The sequence below is a fragment of the Schistocerca piceifrons genome, chromosome X (assembly GCF_021461385.2).
Source record: "Schistocerca piceifrons isolate TAMUIC-IGC-003096 chromosome X, iqSchPice1.1, whole genome shotgun sequence".
Classification (NCBI taxonomy): domain Eukaryota; kingdom Metazoa; phylum Arthropoda; class Insecta; order Orthoptera; family Acrididae; genus Schistocerca; species Schistocerca piceifrons.
This window is the reverse complement of record NC_060149.1, coordinates 606959432-606979221: the sequence shown is the minus strand read 5'-3', so window position 1 is coordinate 606979221 and position 19790 is coordinate 606959432. Positions and strand designations below refer to the sequence as shown.

General features: G+C 38.6%; 1 protein-coding gene across 1 annotated transcript in view; it reads left to right on the top strand.

Annotated features, from left to right (window-relative positions):
- LOC124723176 (constitutive coactivator of peroxisome proliferator-activated receptor gamma-like) overlaps positions 1 to 19790 on the top strand; it is a 735979-nt gene that overhangs the window by 691506 nt on the left and 24683 nt on the right. Inside the window, exon 13 of the mRNA XM_047248371.1 lies at positions 7256 to 7468. Coding sequence (XP_047104327.1) covers positions 7256 to 7468 — 213 coding nt within the window. The remainder of the gene's footprint in view (positions 1 to 7255; positions 7469 to 19790) is intronic.

Below are 19790 nucleotides of genomic sequence, written 5' to 3'. Positions count from 1 at the left end.
CCCAACAGAGGTTGTAGATCCATTACTTTTTTCAGTATATGTGAAAATGGTATAGTGGACAATGTCAGAAGTTTCATTAGGCTTTTTGTGGATGATTCTGTTGTTTACAGAGAAATTGCGACACTAGAAAATTGTGGCAAATACAGGGAGATCTGCAGAGGACAAGAGTTTTGTGCGTGGAGTAGCAATTGATCTTTGGCATAAACAAGTGTAATATATTGCACATATATAGACAGGGAGATTCATTATTATATGATTACATGAGTGCAGAACAGTCACTGGAAGCAGTTACTTTCATAAAATATCTGGTAGTATGCATATGCAACATTTTAAAGTGGAATAGCCACACAAAACTAATTGCAGGACAGGTAGATGCCAAACTGAGATTCATTGGAAGAATCCTCATAAAATGTCGCCTACCAACAAAGGAAGTAGATTACGAAAACCTAGTTGGACCAAAACTTGAATGTTGCTCGTCAGTACGAAATCCATACCAGATAGGAAATAGAGATCCAAAGAAAAGCAACACATTTTGTTACAGGTTCATATAGTAAGCATGAAAGTGTCGTGGAGATGATGAAACAACTCCACAGGTAGATGCTGTAAGAGAGCCATTCTGCATCATGGTGTGGTTTTCTGTTAAAGTTCCAAGAGTGTGTGTTCCTAGAAGAGTCAGCAAATATATTGATTCCTCCTGTGAATATATTGCAAAAAGACCACAAAGATAAAATTAGAAATATCTGAGCCCCCCTAGAGACTTACTGGCAAATGTTCTTCCTGCAAACCATTCATGACTGGAACAGAAATTCGAGAATTGAGAATGGTACACAAAGTACCCTCCACCTCAACTGCAAGGTGGCTTGTCAAGTATATATATGTTCAATTTATGTAATCACTTTCAACTAGTGTGCTGGATTCTTCAAATTTGTGGGTAACTGGAAGACTATTGGAGTAGTATAATGGTTTAAGTATGAATTACCATTATGCATTTGGACTTAAAATAAACTTTTATGGTGGAGTAAGATGTGGAGAAGCTGAAGCAAAGTCTCATACACAATAGCCAGAGCTGCAAGTATAAGTATGAGAGTCATTCAATAAATAATTTGCCACAATTTTTCTCTCAGAACATATGTATTCTTAACAGTTGGAATTTGGTGACAGTATCAATTAAAAATTCTTTTGCTATGATGTTTGATGCCCTTACACCAGCATTATGTGACAGCATGTATTACCTGTTGGCTAAAGCTAAGCTTGCACAGGATAGAGTAGCATGGAGAGCTGCATCAAACCAGTCTCAGGACTGAAGACAACAACAAAGCTTTGGTCCTGTGCTAGTAGTCATATTTTCATTGCACTCACATTTGCAGTGCTGTAGAGCTAAGTTTTGAGTTTTGATGTGACAGTCTGCAAGAATAATGACATCTGCATGATTCAGTATGTGGGGAGCATAGGCTGTGACACGAGTCCCAAACATCGTCAATTGTGGAGCTCAGTTATGTGCTTCCTGACACTTAAACTCTATTTACCCATCACCAGCAGTACTCCTATCAACTGCATCTTTACAACAAACTGCACACAAACATTTATGGATGTTCTCCATGGTTTCTTTTTCTGCAACCAAGAATGCAATTACAGTATGTTGCTTCTAATGAGTGTCTTATGCAGATGCCATTTTGATGCTTCACTACAGTTCTGCATCTGTTGGAATTGTTTAAAACTTTGTACACACGTGAAAGAAACATCACATTTGAATGATCTAAAAGTATGTTTCCTTATATATATTAATGGCTGTAGTAATAAAAATAATGATAATTTGGGGCATTACTTATTGCAAAACCCCTGTATTTTCCAATTCAGCTGTTCCACTCAAGCAATAGTGTTGCAGCTGTTTATTGTAATCATACCATAGTGGGTTGCTCTGTATTTTATATAAGCAGTGGATTTTTTTTCAGAAGAGCACAGTTGTTTGTAATAATGTCATAATGACTTCATGGCACTAAGCCTGCAGTTGCAGTAGATCTCATAATGTCTCTGAAATGAGACATTCACATATACTCACTCTCAAGTGCCAACAAATCATCTCACTTCATTTCATGCTCTGCTATATAGTTATATATTATTGCTTTGGGCATGTGACTGAAACCAAAAAATGTTCATTTTCATCACAATTATCATTTTAAATTCAGGTACAAAAATACGTTTGATGTTGATGATGAAAACGAGTGCAGGAATCACCTTCACTAAGCTTAGTTTCCATACTTCATTACAGCAACATTATTAATTTATCAAATAATAGCACAAGTAAAGACAACTGCTTCCCATGTACCAGAGTTGTTGAGAGTTCTATACTCATACAAACAAGAACTTGAATATTTTACGTCAGTTTACAAATGTGCATTTTTCTTCAGAGCACACATACAGACCCATATAAATAGCTACAGTGTCATGGTACTGCAGTCTCACTGCCCAGTTAATCCTGAGAAACTGAAGGTATCACATGCTTATAATATTCTGCCAAATTTTCCTTGGTGCAGCACTGTTAGATAGCAGCCTTTCAGTGGTGTACAATAATATGTGATTCCTCAGCATTCTGATAACAGACATTGTGTCAATAAATGTGTTGTTTACAATTTTGCTGAGAGGAATAAGGATTTGGATTTAGCAAAGCTTGAAATTATGTATTATTACTGGAAAAAGATAAGAGCTGTGGGCTATACTTGCAAGCTGGCCTATGGTGGTGACAATTCTCCATCTGCCAAATGACTAAAAAGTCATAACCACCACGCCCAAGAGGTGCCACATTTATCAGTAATGCAAGGAAATCTGACATTTGTTAAATAGTAGCCCCTATGTGCATCACCTAATTAGTTGAGTAACTTTACAAAAAATTAATTTAACTCCTTCAAACCCACAACAAAATAAATGACATCACAGGGAATGAGAATGGGTGTCATTGAAAAATTAATAACAAGTACCTACAGCATCACATAGAGATTTATTAACTAATATCAAAGTCAAGAGAGAAAAACCATATAAACAGAAACTTCAAGTGTATAACATTTCATTAACACAAATACAGGTTGGTTGGCAATATACTTGGAGAACCTAACTGGAATTTACATGTAGATGAGGCCGGCTGCTGTGAGTGGAAGAATGCCAGTCAAGGCAAGCACGCTCTAATGTATTGTTCCACTGATTGGTCTCTCATGTCAAAATATAATTAAGCATGCAATGAACACTGGGAGCAACTGCTGCGAGTACAAGGCTGCTATAAAAAAGATGGTCATGAAAGTAATTGATAAGATTCTGAATTTGCTGAAGATGCACAGCATTACTGATATAGCTGGTGAGAGATGAGATGTCATCATCTGCATGTGACGCTGCCAGAGCTGCAATGTTCGGTAGCACATCGTACAGCAGGAGATAATCTCACATCCGCCTGCGATTGTTCCACATCGACAAAAATATTGAAGTTTCACCCGGGTGTCCGAATGAGTTTACAACTAACTGCTCTCTCCATAAAAATGGGAGAGCTCTGGTGTCTGTATTCCGCGACAGTCAAGAAGCAAGTCCATGCCTTTACTGAAGTATCTGCACTATCAGAATAGAAATGTGGAAAAATCAGGTCTGGAAACAGTTTATTGGACTCACCAAAACAAAACAATAATATAATATCCAAAAGAACAAACGACTCGATTCCAACTGCAGATCGACACAAATACAAAATAGTAATAATAATAAAAAGACCTAACTTTTCACAGGGCGGGCATCAACACAAACAGTTCTACAATGTCAAGAGGTTTGTTGACTATACCAGGAGATTGGCCAACTAGAAGAGGCGTCTGGCCATGGCTGCCGGGGCGGCAGCTCTGTATCCTTCTGAGCGATGCGTCGAACTGCCTTTTGCTGGCAGTGTGCCACTTTATAAGGCCCATTGCCGGATGTATCTGCCAGAACTATTTGCGATCACGTGCCTGGTGCAGCAAATTAGTTCCTAGGCTAGCTATGCCCTCAGGTGAAGCTGTTCTGCAGGCTCCACAAATGGGTAGCGGTCGCTGGGGACCATTGGTGGAGACCTGGAGGTGTGTTGTGTTGTGGCCACCAATAAGTCTTTGTTTTGACAACACAGATGACATAGGTTTTCCTGGTGAACATATCCAGGCATCCTGTGATGGCTGACGTAAAGTGGGATGCCGATGCAGTAGGTGCTACGATGTCCAAAATGTGTGGCCACAGCATCTATCATTGTTCAACATCTTCCAAAAAACAGCTGTTCTCCCTGATGTTCTTGAACTTCTGACTCCCACACCATGTCCACTCGCTAATAAAGTGGTTAGGCCAGCACCAAGATGCCCAGTGCTGCCAGTTTCTAAAAAAGTGTCATTTCGCATTCAGCCATGGCCTTCCCACCCTCTTGCTTTGGCCACTAGTGGAACAAGGCCAACCACCAGAATTGTGGCTCATAAACCACTGCCCTGCAGGGCCCACAGCCAGTTTCGGTGACTACAAAGGAAGGCTAGCAATGAGAACGTTTTGAGAACTCACCTGCTGCTCAGGGAAAGTTCTAAAGCTGCCCCTAATGCGATTGTCACCTCCAGCGTCTAAAAATCTGTCTCTATAGCCGAGTTTAATTCTACTGCTGCTACTCAAGTCATGCAAGTACTGTTAGATCAATCAGTGGTTTATCCTAATTTTAATAGTCCATCAGGTTAATATCAATGAGGGAAAATTTAGATATACGAAAGACGAATGAAATTGTATGATAATCACCAAAACAAAATGAAAGTGGAAGTGCCCGACAGGTATTACCACGGCAGTAGCCTTCCCGGAAAGCACCGTCATCTTTCATACTTCCTCATTTTGTAGTAGTAAAGCTTATTTCTTACAGTAGCACACTTGGTGCTTCTCTTTGCCTTGATTGCAGACTCTATAAGACAGCCAGGAAGTGAAAGCAATGCAATTACATATGAATTAGTGTGCTTTTTTAAGGCTGGTCTTTGATACCAAAGGACTATAGTTTAATAGTTGTTCAGATGTGAATTACAAATTTAATGAAAAATTGTGAAATTTAAAATGAAAGTCTTGTTACTTAATGTGACTTTTATAGCTTTATTTCCAAATTAACCTGATTTTGTGCTTGCAGATTAGGTTTCTTAATATTCTGCAATGTAATTTGATAAATTAAGTCTGTAATAATTAAATATCTGATCAGAGTTACAGCTGGGTTTTCTGAAAGAACATTGCAAATGGAACAGAATGAACATTGGGAAACACGCAAGGCAAGGAAGAAAAGTATCAAGAGAAATGAGTCATATTTTACATTAATTATACTACTCATTCTCTCCAATCCAACCAACCAATTACACTACTAATAAGCTGTTTTGCATCTAGGATGTGATATATCAAATAGTATGTATCATGGTGTGCAGAACCTGAATCCACCTTTCAAAGTGATGTAGCACAAAAGAATTCTAATTTTTAAGGGTATTTTTGTGTCAGGCCTTGAAACATTTGAAAGAAAAGTTTCCTAAATTGAGTGAAGCAGAGCTGAAAGAAGGTATATTTTTTGGATAACAGATAATAAAATTGCTGAAAGATTCAACCTTTGATACCAAAGCCACAAATATTGAAGTTGCTGTTGGTCCTCATTCAAAGCAATTGGGAAACACTTTTCGGGCAGCAGAAGAGATGACACCTTGGTTTCCATTATGAATTATCTGTTTGACAGGTGCAAGAACATGAGGTTTAGAATGTTACTTAAAATTCTCTTTTTACATTCCTACCTTGATTTGTTTTCTGGAAAATCTGGGAGCCATAAGTGATGAGCAGGATGAATGCTTTCACTGAGATTTCTGTGTGATGGAAAGCCATTATGAAGGTCACTGGAACCTTTTGACGATGAGCTACCACTGTTGAAGTCTAATGGGAGAGTGATGAACCAGCAGACAAAAGAAGAGTACCATGGTCACATTTTTCAGTTATCAAAGAAGTTTAGAGTTGAAAATATGTGTGAAATAATTGAGGCCTTCTATTGGCATCATGTTCATATATACATATTAAATAATATTGAGTTCTAAAGTTCTGGATACATATTTATTGTTTGTTTTAATTCTGTCAGTGTTCACCAGTATTGTTTTGATTCTGCTGTGTATCTATGAAATTAAAGTGTTAAAGAAAAAACTGGTTTTACCAGTGAATTCAGCACCCCAAAATTAGGTAAATCCATCAGTTTGCAAACCAGATCCAAAAAAAGTTTAAATATGTTGACTACTGATATTAATACAAACACATGAGAAAACCAGAGTGCGTGGTAGATGCTGACCATTAATATGTTGTATGAACCTTTACAACTAACCACACTGAAATGGTTTGACAAGTTGTTGATGAATGCGTTGATGCTCATTCACACCATCACACCATCACTGGTCCAAGAACATGTCTCTCACTCCACCTTACGCCAGTCCACTGTTACACAGTGATGAACAGAATGCACTCAAGTACAGAGGTAATCTGTGTGTAGTTACTGTCAGTGTTCAGTTACTACCAGTAAACAGTTGGCCTTAAAACGTGGACTCCTTATGATGTTGCTAGGTGTGACTCCAGTAGTCAGCCAGAAAGTTGCTTCATGGTGTTGCTGTCAGAGAATGGTGCTGCTGAGGGCTTGTGATCCTTGGTCAACCTGTTATGATTCAAGTCTGAATGACTATGGTAGCTCGATACACTTGAGTGATGTTCTGGAGATAGCCTTTTGGGTCATTGACTGCACCTGTATGACATCTGTCTTTATTTGTCGCTCTTAAAATAATTCTTTATCGTACTCTGCAACACAGGAACCACATTGCATACCTATGCCTTGTTCTAGTTAACAATTTTAACAGGTTACACCTCTTCCTCTCATGGGAGGAGAATGTATAATGATATACAGTATATATGGGGTGACACACACTATGTGATGTTATAACCTTGAGGAAGTACTCATGGCTGTGTGGCAAAGTTGAGGGACGTCACACTGTCAGATTGACACAAATTGCTGTTGGTTTTATGCTTGTTCTACAACTGCCCAGTTTTTTGTATTATTTATACTTTTAGACCTCAGCATGACTGCCTTATAATTGATTAAATGAACAGTTTTGGCCATAAACAATGTAAAATTACATAGTAATGGCATTGATCGCTTAAATATTCTCTCTCAGTATTCTTTTTAAATATAAGCAATGCTGTTTTTAAGATCACTTATTCATTCTTTGCATTTCAGGAAGTTGACGAGGTATTCATTACGGAAACTGAAGTTGATTTGTTCATTATCGTGGCTATAACTATTAATGAACATGACTATGAATACCTAAAAGGCATACATATCTCAAAGCCTAATGCTCGAGGGTATCGTTTGACAAATATTTATCTTAAAACTGCAATGCATGTTTTCAATACCATTGGAGCATGTGGCTTTCCAGTACCACCTCAAGAGGTAAGCTAACACTGCTGTTTCAGATGCCATCATTTCCTAGTTATTTTGTCTTCATGATTTTTACTGTACTTGTTAATAGAAATAGACACCTAAAAAGGTGTTTCAGAAAAGAATAAATTTTTCATTGCTTCTTGTGGCCACCACTACAGATAGTATTTTGTGGCCTCTAGATTTGTCATTTTGCTATATACAAATAACAAAGAAAATGAAAAAATGGGAAATAAACCTTATATATTTATAGAAATTTTCACTTTCCTTTTGTAGCTACACATTATTATTACATTGTAGTCTCAGCATACTCGCATCATCAGAAATACAATTTTAACATTCTCTGTTACAGTTTATAGTAAACCAACATACTTAAAAGATATACTTCCCTTAAAATATAGTTCCACATTGAGACCAATTAAAATTTACAGTTTCATTAAAATCAATAAAGGCTACATGAAACTAAGTGATATCAGAGCAAAGGAGTTTGATCTACTTGTCCACAGATATTCATATGAGTTTTACTGCTTATAAAAGAAGCTATAATATGCATTTAGACTAATAGAACTGGTCTTGTTATTTGAATGATAAGGTGTTGCCACAAACATTGCTGTGATGCACTGTAAATGGGCTGTCACAATTAATGCCACATTATACACTGGTGGGTGAATCTTAAGGATGAAAGTAACTTTCACATGAGGTGTCACTGCCAAGTAACATGGCTTGATGAAACTTGGACCATACATGGAAATAACTGCTACTGTACAGTATTGAATCTAACTGAAAGAAATATGTGACGAGACAGCCATAAATACTTTTTTTATTCAAAGAGAAGAATTAAATTGAAGTCACAATGATTCATAATGGTTTTGTGGACATTACACAAGATGGAACACGGTTCTTAATAAAGTGTGTGATCACCACAGATGGCAAAGTACGCTCTCCAGCGTGATCCCATGCTGGCCGCAATGATGGTAAGGAGTTCTTGTGGTAGGGTGTTTGGTTTCTCCACCAGCATTGTTGACAGCTGCTGGATGCTATTTGGTGCATGTGGATGTTCTGTAGTACCTCTCCCTAACACATCCCTCACATGCTGAATGGAATTAAGTTGGTGGAATGGGCAGGCCAGTCCATTCACTAAATATTCTCTCGCTCCAAGAGCTCCTCGATCTGCACAGTTCAAAGCAGTCGTGTTTGTCAACATAGAATGAAGTCATGGCCAAATGAAACTCTGAAAAAACACGTATGGAGAAGAAGTACAGTGTCCCAATAACACTGATAGGTACATACACTGTATTCAAAAATTGTGAGGTCAATGTGCCCATACAACACTATGCATCCCTACACCGTAACATCTAGACCACCAAAATGATCGCGGTTGACAATGTTCCTGGGCACATTACATGTTCCCGCTTCTAGATATTTGATTTGATTTGATTTGATATCTTTATTAATCCATGTAACAAATTACATATATATGAGGGTATGTGCAGCATTATCGACCATGTTCATTTTGGTGGTCAAAGTGGTGTGGTATTCGGAATCACAGTGTTGTGTGAGAATTGTGACCTACCAATCTTTGAACACGGTGCACTTGCTGGTCCATGTTATTGCGATACTGTACTCCTTCCCCATGTGCATCTTTTCAGGGGTGCATTTAGCCCTGACTTTGTTTTGTTTTTATGGATGACAATGCACGACTGCATCGAGCAGCACAGGTGGAGAAGTTATGGGAGCAAGGGGATATTTCGCAAGTGGTCTGGTGTGCCCATTCCTCCAACTTAAATCCCACTGAGCATGTGTGAGATGCATTGGGGAGAGGCACTGAAGCACATTCAAAAGAACCAACTACCATCCAGCAGTTGTCAACCACACTGGTTGAGGAATGGAACACACTTACAGAAGAACTGGTTACTAGTCTTGTGACCAGCATAGGAGCACATACAGGGCAAGCATTCCCATCCATGGTGGTCACACATCCTATTAAAAACCATGTCCTGCCTCTTGTGGTATCCAGAGGACCATAGAAAATCGCAGTGACTTTAGTGTAATTATTGTCTTTGGATAATAGTGTCATTTCTCTTCATCTCATTGCTTATTTCTTTCAGTTACCTTATGTACTGTATTGTAGCAGTTATTTCTATTCATTGTCCTTCAGACTATGTCACTACAGAAGCAACAATATATCCAGTATGGAATAATGAGACTATTGGAAGGGATTGAGTGCTACCCACCATATAGAGGAGACATTGAGCTGCAGACAGGCACAACAAAAAGACCTACATCTTTGAGCTTTTGGCCACAGGGCCTTCTTCTAAAGTATAAAACATGCACACATTCACAATGAGCACAACTCACACACCCATAACCCCTGTTTCTGGCCGCTGAGACAGTGACACATCATGTGCATCTGACTGCATACATCACAGATGTAACTATGTGTTTCAACACTACAAATGTTATAGATAAACTTATGCTTCTTTGTGATACATAGATTAAAAAATATATTAATACTATCTGTGGTGCTAGTAACACAGATGAACTTAGTTTCATTTGTCATGCATTTACATCAGGTCCATAAGAATATCTACATCACATGTACTGTTTCAGTCTCTGAAGCAAGGGCATTAAACCTGGCTTTCATTTATGATGCAAGAAACTTAAAATTACAGTAGGCTACATTTGACGCATGCACACTGACATCTTCCTGATTAACTTTAAAATGTTTGAACAGCCCTCAGCCAAAAAACAGGAATAGAAAATGATTTTCTTTCATTTATTATTTTGTCAGAAGTACAAAGTATAGAATCAACAAAAGGAAATTGAGTGTTGACACCATTTTATTCATTGATTGACTAGAAATTGGCCACATTGAGTGCGTTCATTGTCCCACTCATCAGGTCTCCCTCATGGTGCATGTGGCTGGAGTTGAAGAACATTGTAGTAGATAGTTGTTAGTCAAAATAGTACCACACGTGCAAAAAACTTACTCCACAGGAAGGACCAACTTCTGCAGGTTGGTTTTGCATCTCATGGTACTAGAGCATAATCTGCTGAGAGCATTCACTTCTCTGAATAGCCAGGATGTAGACATTTCCCCTGCAGCTTTGAGATCCTTGCTTGCTCTGGTTTTCCTATAACAGCTTCAGTAGTTGCCAAGAAACTTTTTTCTCGATTTTAGCTGATGATGTGCTGGCTGATAGCCATATAAAGGGTGGACTTTTATAGTCCCAGCCTTGCTTTCCTGGCATGAGGCAGCTATCTCGTGTCTAATTTCAGGAGGGGCTATACTAGCAAGACAGCAGAGTTCACCAATGGATGTAGGTCTTAAATGATGCACGATAATGCAACAGGTCTCATTAAGCACCACATATATATTTCTGACATGGTTGGACTTGTAACATGCTGAACATTGATAGTCCGCACAGGTGTAACACAGTGTTAGCACACTATTTCTCATGGTGCGTATTCAACTTGTCAGTTACTGTACTGTGTTGTTTCTGGTAGACACTTTCTGTCTCTTGTATGTACAGATATGGCCCAGAATCACTCCCAGATATTTTGGAGTCAGACAGTCTTCAAGAGCAATTCCTTCCCAGATGATTTGAAGAGTTTTAGCTGCTTATTTGTTCCTGAGGCGAAATTGCTAGGTCTGAGTTTTGGTAGGATTTGGATTCAGGTGATTAGGTGATTTTCTTTATAGCAGGTGGTAAATTCCTCCAGGGCTTTAGACAAGGAATGATGATGACATGAGTAACACATTCCCACATCCCCCCCCCCCCCCCAAAAAAAAAAAAAAAAAAAAAAAAAAAAAAAAAAAAAAAAAAAAAACCCCTTGCGAACGGAGCACTGGGGGCTCAATACTAACTTAATTGTGTGTGTGTGTGTGTGTGTGTGTGTGTGTGTGTGTGTGTGTGTGTGTGTGTGTGTAGTTCATCAACCCCAGGAATTGAGAGTCTTGATGATTTTTGCCTGTTATGGGTATTGGAGTATTCATATAGGCAAGATATCGGTGCTGGGGATTCCAAGACCATGTCAAAATTTCTACAGTAGCTCCTGACACTAGCCCAGACATACAAAATGAAGTGAGCAGGGGACTTCTGTTTACATATGTAGAGAGAGGAGATTTAATAACATATTTTTTATTATTTTAGTAGAACATGACTACAATTTACAATTTACGTTTGCATGCAGTAATATTTTTCTGTTAAGTTTTTGATGGATGGTGAATGCAGTGTAAGTTCTAATGGCAGAAATATATTTTTATGCGCTATAATTACAGTTTAACTATTTTTGGATTTTTTAAAAATTTTAGGCATAGTGTGGAAAATTGCTTCTTGCCAAATTTCTGATTCTATGTCAATCGGAAGTACCATATAAGTATTGGTGTGTGAGTTTGCAAGTTTCATAATATGTGACACAAATGGCTGTATCTTTTGATTGCATTAACTTAAAAGCTTAAATATTTTACAATGCCAAGGGAGCATAGACCTTAGTATGCAGCATAAATTTGAACTTAACATAAATTTTAACTTGATACGCAAACAAGACATCTTAACAGACAGACAGATAAAAAATGACAAAAAATATTTTTTTCTTGTGATATAATTACAAATTAATATTTTTTGGATTTTTTCCATTAGTCATAATGTGAAACCTTGCTTGTTGCCAAATTTCATGATTCTAGGTCAGTGGGAAGTACCATAATATGTTTTGGTGTGTGAGTTTGCAAGTATCTAAATATGTGACATAAATGGCTGTATGTTTTGATTGCATTCAACTTAGAAGCTTAACGGGACTGGTCCATGAATACCAGGGGAAACCTTCAAAAAATTGTCAGTTTTCTAAACAGTATAACTCAAAGAATAAAATTTGTAAGCCCATATAATGCTCACCTCTTTTAAAACATCTTTTGGGAACATTTGTATGTGTGAACCACAGCTTTATCTTTCACACCTTTTTTTTGTTGCAATAAAAATAAACAATGCTAATTACTTACGTGCATCGTAGGTACACATTACTCAAAATACAAAGAAAGTAGAAGGTTTATTTTTTTCTGTAAGTTCTTTACACTATTATCTTTCAAGCAGACTATTGAAAAGATGGTGCTGTCATAAATTGTGGTACAAAAAAATTTTAAGTTTGATTATCAAAAATTTTGGAAATGAATTCAGGGTTTTTCTTCAAAAAAGCATTTTATTTTGAAAGTTAAGTCACAAGAGTAATCTGCTTTTCAGTTAAGCATGTTTTAAGACAGCATACAAAATTCCAGCTCTTTATCTTTAATAGTTTTTAGCCAATATGTAACAGTACATGAAATAATTTAACTTTTGGGAAATTCAAGTCAAAGTTAACACTTGCTTTTTCTATTAAACTTGCATGGCACTAATGCATCCCAGGTCCATATTCATCTTGTTTCCTGTGTTGTTCTTCCTTTCTTCTCTTTTTCACATTTCTTCTTCTCGTTCTTGCTTCTTTGGTGGCTTCCCACACTGATTTTTCTATTTCAAAGAGTCTCCTTTAGTCAGTGGCTATTAGAGCTCTATGCATATTTAGTCCACCAGGCACTCCCATCAGTTCCATAACATTAACCATCATTGAAATATAGAACAGAATTTAGCATACCTATTTTCAAAGTATTTTGTTCTCCTAGAACAGTTTTTGTATCTGTTCCCATATACAGTTATTGAAATTTTCATTTGGATTTTGAGTCCTACCATGTAAACATTTTTCTAATGATCTTGTGTCACTAATATCCCCGTATATAGGTTTTACAACTTCCATTATAGCAAATGGCAAAGAATGTTTATGGTTGTAGGCCTCACGTTGAGTAACAAATGGCTCTGAGCACTATGGGACTCAACTGCTGAGGTCATCAGTCCCCCCTTGAGTAACAGCCACACCATCAAATCACTGCCAGATGGGCAGAGTGCATCACATGCATTGTCATCTGTGGAGGATTTATGAAAGAAGGTAGCTCATAGTGCCTTTTTCATTCCCTCAAGTTCATTTTTATTTTGTCTTATGGCTTGTCCATAATAATTCTGCAACCTGTCTATTTCTTCGTCTGTAAGCCATTTACCATCGGCTAATTTCTTTCCCTTCATATTCCTCTTCAAGTTCCTCAGTCTTCTAGCTAACCTTTTCTGGACATGTCCAACACATTCTATTTTTTTTTTAATTTTTGTGTCAGCTCAAGATTTGAATTCACAAACTTTATTTTTAACAGAGCTGACTGCATGCCATGGGGAAGTCATGGTGCATGCAGCCACTTTTAAATTCCTCTAATTTGGTACCTTCTGTGGTCCATTATCTTGAAAGTAAACTTTTCCTCTTCAGAAAACTACAGAGAATTTTTTAAGACAAAAATTAAAAAAATTGATCTTTTGACAGTTATTCACATACATATCCCCTTAATTGTTTTACACCACCAAGGGCCCATAGACCTTAGTATGTGACATAAATTTCAACTAGATATGTCTGTCTGTTCCTGAGAAAAATGGGTCTTAGCCATGAGAGAGAGAGAGAGAGAGAGAGAGAGAGAGAGAGAGAGAGAGAGACAGACCAACAGACAGACAGACAGACAGAATGACAACAAGGCAATCCTTTAAGAGTTCTGTTTATACCGATTGAGGTACAGAACCCTAAAAAACAAGAAATATGCTTCAGATAAGCTGCTCCCATCACTCTGTATTTAAACTATAAATAAGTAAGTACTTCATAACCATACACTGAACATTAAAACGTATTAAAATTGTAACACATTTTGGAGGCTTTGCTCCATTACCAGATAACATTGCTGACAGACAATGATGTAAAATTTTTGAAAACTGATTGACATTTATGTATATGGTTACATCATTTGATGGATAGGAGAAACACACTTTTTAGTACAAATGTTGCATAGGTGCAATTTGTTTGGATCTGCATTGCAAACAATTTTCCTGAAGATCTCAGTATTTACACTTTACATCTATTCGTGATGCAATGTAGACTTTGACGGCCAGTGTTTTCTTAAGTTGAGGTTTCTGAACTGAGAGGCTGTGGCTGACATATACATGTATTTACTCACTTTTTGTCCCCCCTTTTTGGAAACATTTTCAGAAATAAATTGTCATCTACATAGAAACCTTGAGAGGGCCCCAGATTTATAGAGCTGTTTAGAAAGCACCACTATCCACTACATGTTGTTGAATGCATGGTTATCTGTGGCTGTTGAAATGATTCTTGATTAAAAGCAATCATTCATTATTCAACTGGCATAGAGTCAACATCCCTATTTTATTTAATGTAACTCCATCATCTTCTTCGTAAAAATTGTCATGACATTTATAAATTTTTTTGCCTGTCTGAACACTGTCACTCTCTAGAAAACAGCCTGATTCAATACATCATGTCACATTGTGCCAACTGTAAACATTAAAATTCTAGGCAGACTCTCCAAACTTTTGAACAGAATATTCATACATATTACAATCACGAGAACTGAACTTTGAAGGAATCTGTATTTAATGTTCATTCTTTCTGTGTTAGGTATTATTCTTGTAGTGAAGTATGCTGAGAAGGTTTCTCCACTTCTTGTTCTTGGCACATGACTGTAGGCATGCAATGGAACTGGCTAAACAATCTTTCATCAGCACAATCAAGACCTCAAAAAAGTCACAGATAGTACAAACAGGGTTTTCTTTACACTGATAAGGAGAACATTATGACCACTGCCCATCGTGATGTTGGATGCCGCCTGGTGGCGTTGTGGGTGCCTGACATAGTAACAAAAGTATGTAAGTGGAGCAGACACAGAGAGGCCAAGCTATGGCTGAAAATGGGGAAATCCATTGAGATGAATGACTTTGATAAAGGGCAGATTATTGTTACGCAGAGCCTGTGAGCGAGTATCCCAAAAATGATGGAGCTAGTCGAATGTTCAAATGCTACTGTTGTGAGCATCTACAGAAAGAGGTAAAATGACAGTGAAACTACCACTAGGTGCTAAATTTGATTGAACATCCATGAGTCTTCACAGAAAGTGGAATTCAGAGCCTTGTCTGCTCTGTAAAGTAGGTTAGAAGGTGATCTGTGGTATCTCTGCCAAAAGAGCGCAGCAGTGGTGCATGCACAAATGTTTTGAAGAACATCTTGCATCATACATTGTGATCTTTCAGCAGTATAGTTGTCTGTATCTCGATACCAGAACCATGCTATAAGGGGCGTTCAAAAAGAAATGAGCTGGAGGCATAATTACAGAAACCAGTACATGTATGTTAGAGGTACTGACCTGGCTGTTGAGACACTTGTCCCACTGTGACACAAGGCGGTGGATGGCTGTCTCATAAAATTTCTGAGGCTGTGATGTTAACCAGTTCCACATGTACAGCTGGGTGTTGTTGTCCAAGGTGAATCATTTGCCCCTCAGAGCCTTTTTAAGGGGACCAAAAATGGAGTAATCAGAGAGAGAGAGGTCTGACGGTATGGAGGGTGGCCAAGAAGCTCCCATTTGAATTTCTGCAGGATTGCCGTGACTGTGTTGGCCGTATAAGGCTTTGCTTTGTCGTGGAGCAGAATGACCCCATGAGTGAGATTGCCTGGTCGTTTTGATTTGATCGCTTGGTGAAGGATGGTCAAGGTTTGCAAGTAGCGCTGGACATTAACTGTTGTCCCATGCTGCAGGAAGTGAATCAGAAGGAATGAAATTTTGGTCCCCTTAAAAAGGCTCCAAGGGACAAACAATTCACCTTGGATGGTGACATCCAGCTGTACGTGCGGAACTGGTTAACATCACAGCCCTGAGAATTTTATGAGACAGACATTCACTGCCTTGTGTCACAGTCGGACAAGTGTCTCAAAAGCCGTGGTCAATACTTCTAACATACAGGTAATGGTTTCTGTAATTATGCCTCTGGCTTGTTTCTTTTTGAACGCCCATTATACAGTGGTTTGAGTCGCATTATGGTGAACTCGCATTGATGGCTCAGTAACCAAATTCCGTTGTTGTAAATCCTATGGAACCAATCTGGGGCACTATCAAGTGCCATCACCACATATGCAAATCAGTGACCTGTTATTTACACAAATTACATGACCTGTGCATAGACATTTAATGCCACATACCTCCAAAACCCTACTAACAAACTATCGGATCCCTGATAAGCAGAATCAGTGATGTATTTTGTTCTAAAGATGGAAAAACAAGCTATTAAGCAGGTGGTCCTAAAGTTTTGGCTCATCAGTATATTATTTGTGTAGGGGCCTGGGGCGGATGATCTCTCCATTGGCAGTGTTGAGTTAAAGCGGGAGGTTGTTGTCAGGATGATAGCTGATGGTTGCTCAGAGGCACGTCATTATTAGTCATACATGTTATTGAGGAGCCAACAGCCTTGCTGCAGTGATAACACCAGTTCCTGTCAGATCACTGAAGTAAAGTGCTGTTGGGCGTGACTAGCACTTGGATGGGTCACCATCTGTGTTTGCCGACTGCTGTTGGCAAGTGGGGTGCACTCAGCCCTTGAGACGCCAGTTGAGAAGCTACTTGATTGAGAAGTATCAGCACTGGTCATGAAAACTGACTATGGCTGGGAGAGTGGAGTGCTGACCACATGCCTCTCCATATCTGCATTCACTGACACTTATTGGCTGAGGATGACACTGGCCTAAAAGGTCTGTTTGGATGGTGTTTGTTTGTTTTCGTTTTATTGAAGAACTATAACACTCATGATGGCACTCTGTGGTGGCAACACTCTTTAATGCCCTCTACGATATGTGCTCTGTAGTGTGCTGTGATGTCAGTGGCTCAATGGAAATGCTCACCTGCAGAGTATGCGGCTACTTGTATGCCATCTAGGCACAGCTCTGCTGCCCAGGGCAGGACACTGCAGAAGGTGTGGTATCCCACCATCATCCTACAATGACTTTTTTCCCCTCACAGGCATTGGTGGCTGAGCAATTTCACCGCCCTGGTCATTAATGGCTACCATTCAATGTAGATCGCTGGCTGTAGCTGAAGTGATCTTGGAAGTGGCCCACCACTGGAAGGCACTAAACCACAACATTGGACTAAGAGACAGACGTTGGCCTGCAGTTAGTGGAGACCAAGTCTCGTGGTGGTTGCTTGTAGAACCATGTCACTTCATAGACAAACGTAGACATCTCCTTGTAGTTGGTGGCTGCCAGACTGTTATACCATTGCCTAAAATGATGAGTGCAAACTTGTTTTGCCAAAGCATCACTTTCAAGCATGTAGGCCAAAACAAGGCCATGAATTGGATGTGTAGTAATTGGCCTACCAATGCTGCAGTAGTTCTACCTTTCCAATGTGTCATTGTTATTATGGTGTTGGCATCTTGTCTGGCCTGCAGTGTTGTAATTAGCCAGTGGCGTTGCTGCATCTGACATAACAACATTTGACTAGTGCTGAGCATGTACAGTCCCATGGCCTTTTCCAGTAGCAGTGGCATTGTCACTATTTTGCTAAATAGCATCAAAATATGGTCATGGCACTACGCACCTCCCCCCTCGGGTAGATGCAGTCTCCAGATGTTAGCTCACAGTCACTCTGCAAAGACTCAACATACATTCTGAAACTAATAATTGTGTACAGTATATTTTCTTTAAGAACATAAGTTAAACCACAAGGTTCATTGACTGCATACTTAATGTGCATATTACCCCACTGGCACCTCCATTTTCCCCATGACCAGTAGCTTCCTTAACTGACCACTTACAAACTAACAGAGTAATGTTACCAGATTCTTCACTCCTGTGTATCATTCATTACCAACTACTTAATGATAAATTGATTTACTCAGGAAGGTGCTGATGTCTGTCAGAAAGTCATGCATACTTAATTTACTTGCCTGACGTTTCATTCAACAAATTACCAAAAATACTGGGGAATGCTTTCCCTCTCACAAACTTTCTTACGGCTTGTTCTTCACAACAGGTGGTCCTGCTTACTTATATATTATGCTAAGCTGGTATTTCAAAACTTGTTCCCTGTTACTTCCATTTTATGATATAAAGTTATTTCAAGCACACTGGTGAAATAAACATTATTCCACACAAAATTACACAAAACAAAATAAAACTGTTAACACCAATTCCTATTAATCCCTCTAATCACTGGCAAATCTTCAATTTGCTGTAAATTGCTTAAATCCTTTACTAATCATCATGCAAAAATTGCTTTGAGCACTATGTCATTAATCTCTTACATTCCCATCCCTGCATTATCTCACAAGATCCAGTCTCACAGAACACCCAAGAAATCTGCAACGGCATCCATTAAGCATCCTAATCATTGAAAAAACATATGTAAGCCATTAATCATAACAAATATTAATGCACAATAATGTGCCCTCTAACATCATTACCAACAGATGTGGAAAAGAGTCTTTCTCTCTTAACAAATTACCCTTAATGAATCATCCTTAATAGTAAGTGGTCTGAAACTGTTGTTTCTTATCTTCACCATCTCTTTTCATGCAGCCAGTTCTTAACCTTCTCTTTTGTTACACTAACCAAAACTTTCTCTCTGCAACAGCTGTTCCTCTTCCATTTTCCTAAAAAACATGTCCCTATAACTATGTGCAAGCAAAACCCACATATGTTAGTATCACACACAATACATTGACAGTTAATTCCCCTCATTTCCCTCACTATAACACTATTCATTCACACATTGGTTTCTTCTTGAAATGTTACATTTCCTTATGGGTTGTGGTACTACATCATATGAATTGAACCTTAATGATTTTTCCCACAGTTTAATTGGTTCAGTCTTCATGACAGATGAACCATGTGGCTGTTTTATCGCTGGTGACAGTTCACCCCGCCTGGAAGACTGTTCCCCCAAGTTTCATTACATATCGCCATAGTTCAGTTTTTGCATGATGGCCCATCATATCTCCAGTACATATTATATTGCAAGTGTCACCACTTTTACGATCCTCCTGATATGTGGGAACACCGTCCTGAAAGGATTTTGCCTTGTTGACATGACTAACAGTCTCATTATAATTTTTCCTTGTTCTTCACCTACACCCTCCCCCTTCTAAGGATGCAGTGCCACCACAGATTGCAATGAATCTGCATCCTTTGGAAATAAGTGCATCTGTACCACTTCATTATTCACAACATCTGCAATACAGTCAGCTTTATTGGTAGCTTCTTGTGCATCCTCTGCAGTATCACAACAAAATTACAGTGTGCATTTCCTTTCTGCATGATACAAAAAATCATCGGCACATGCACTTCCCTATACATCTGGCCTAGGCTCCATGGCCTCTAAAAGAGTCCTGTTATCACCCAATGGACTAGATATTATCCCACTTAAATCACT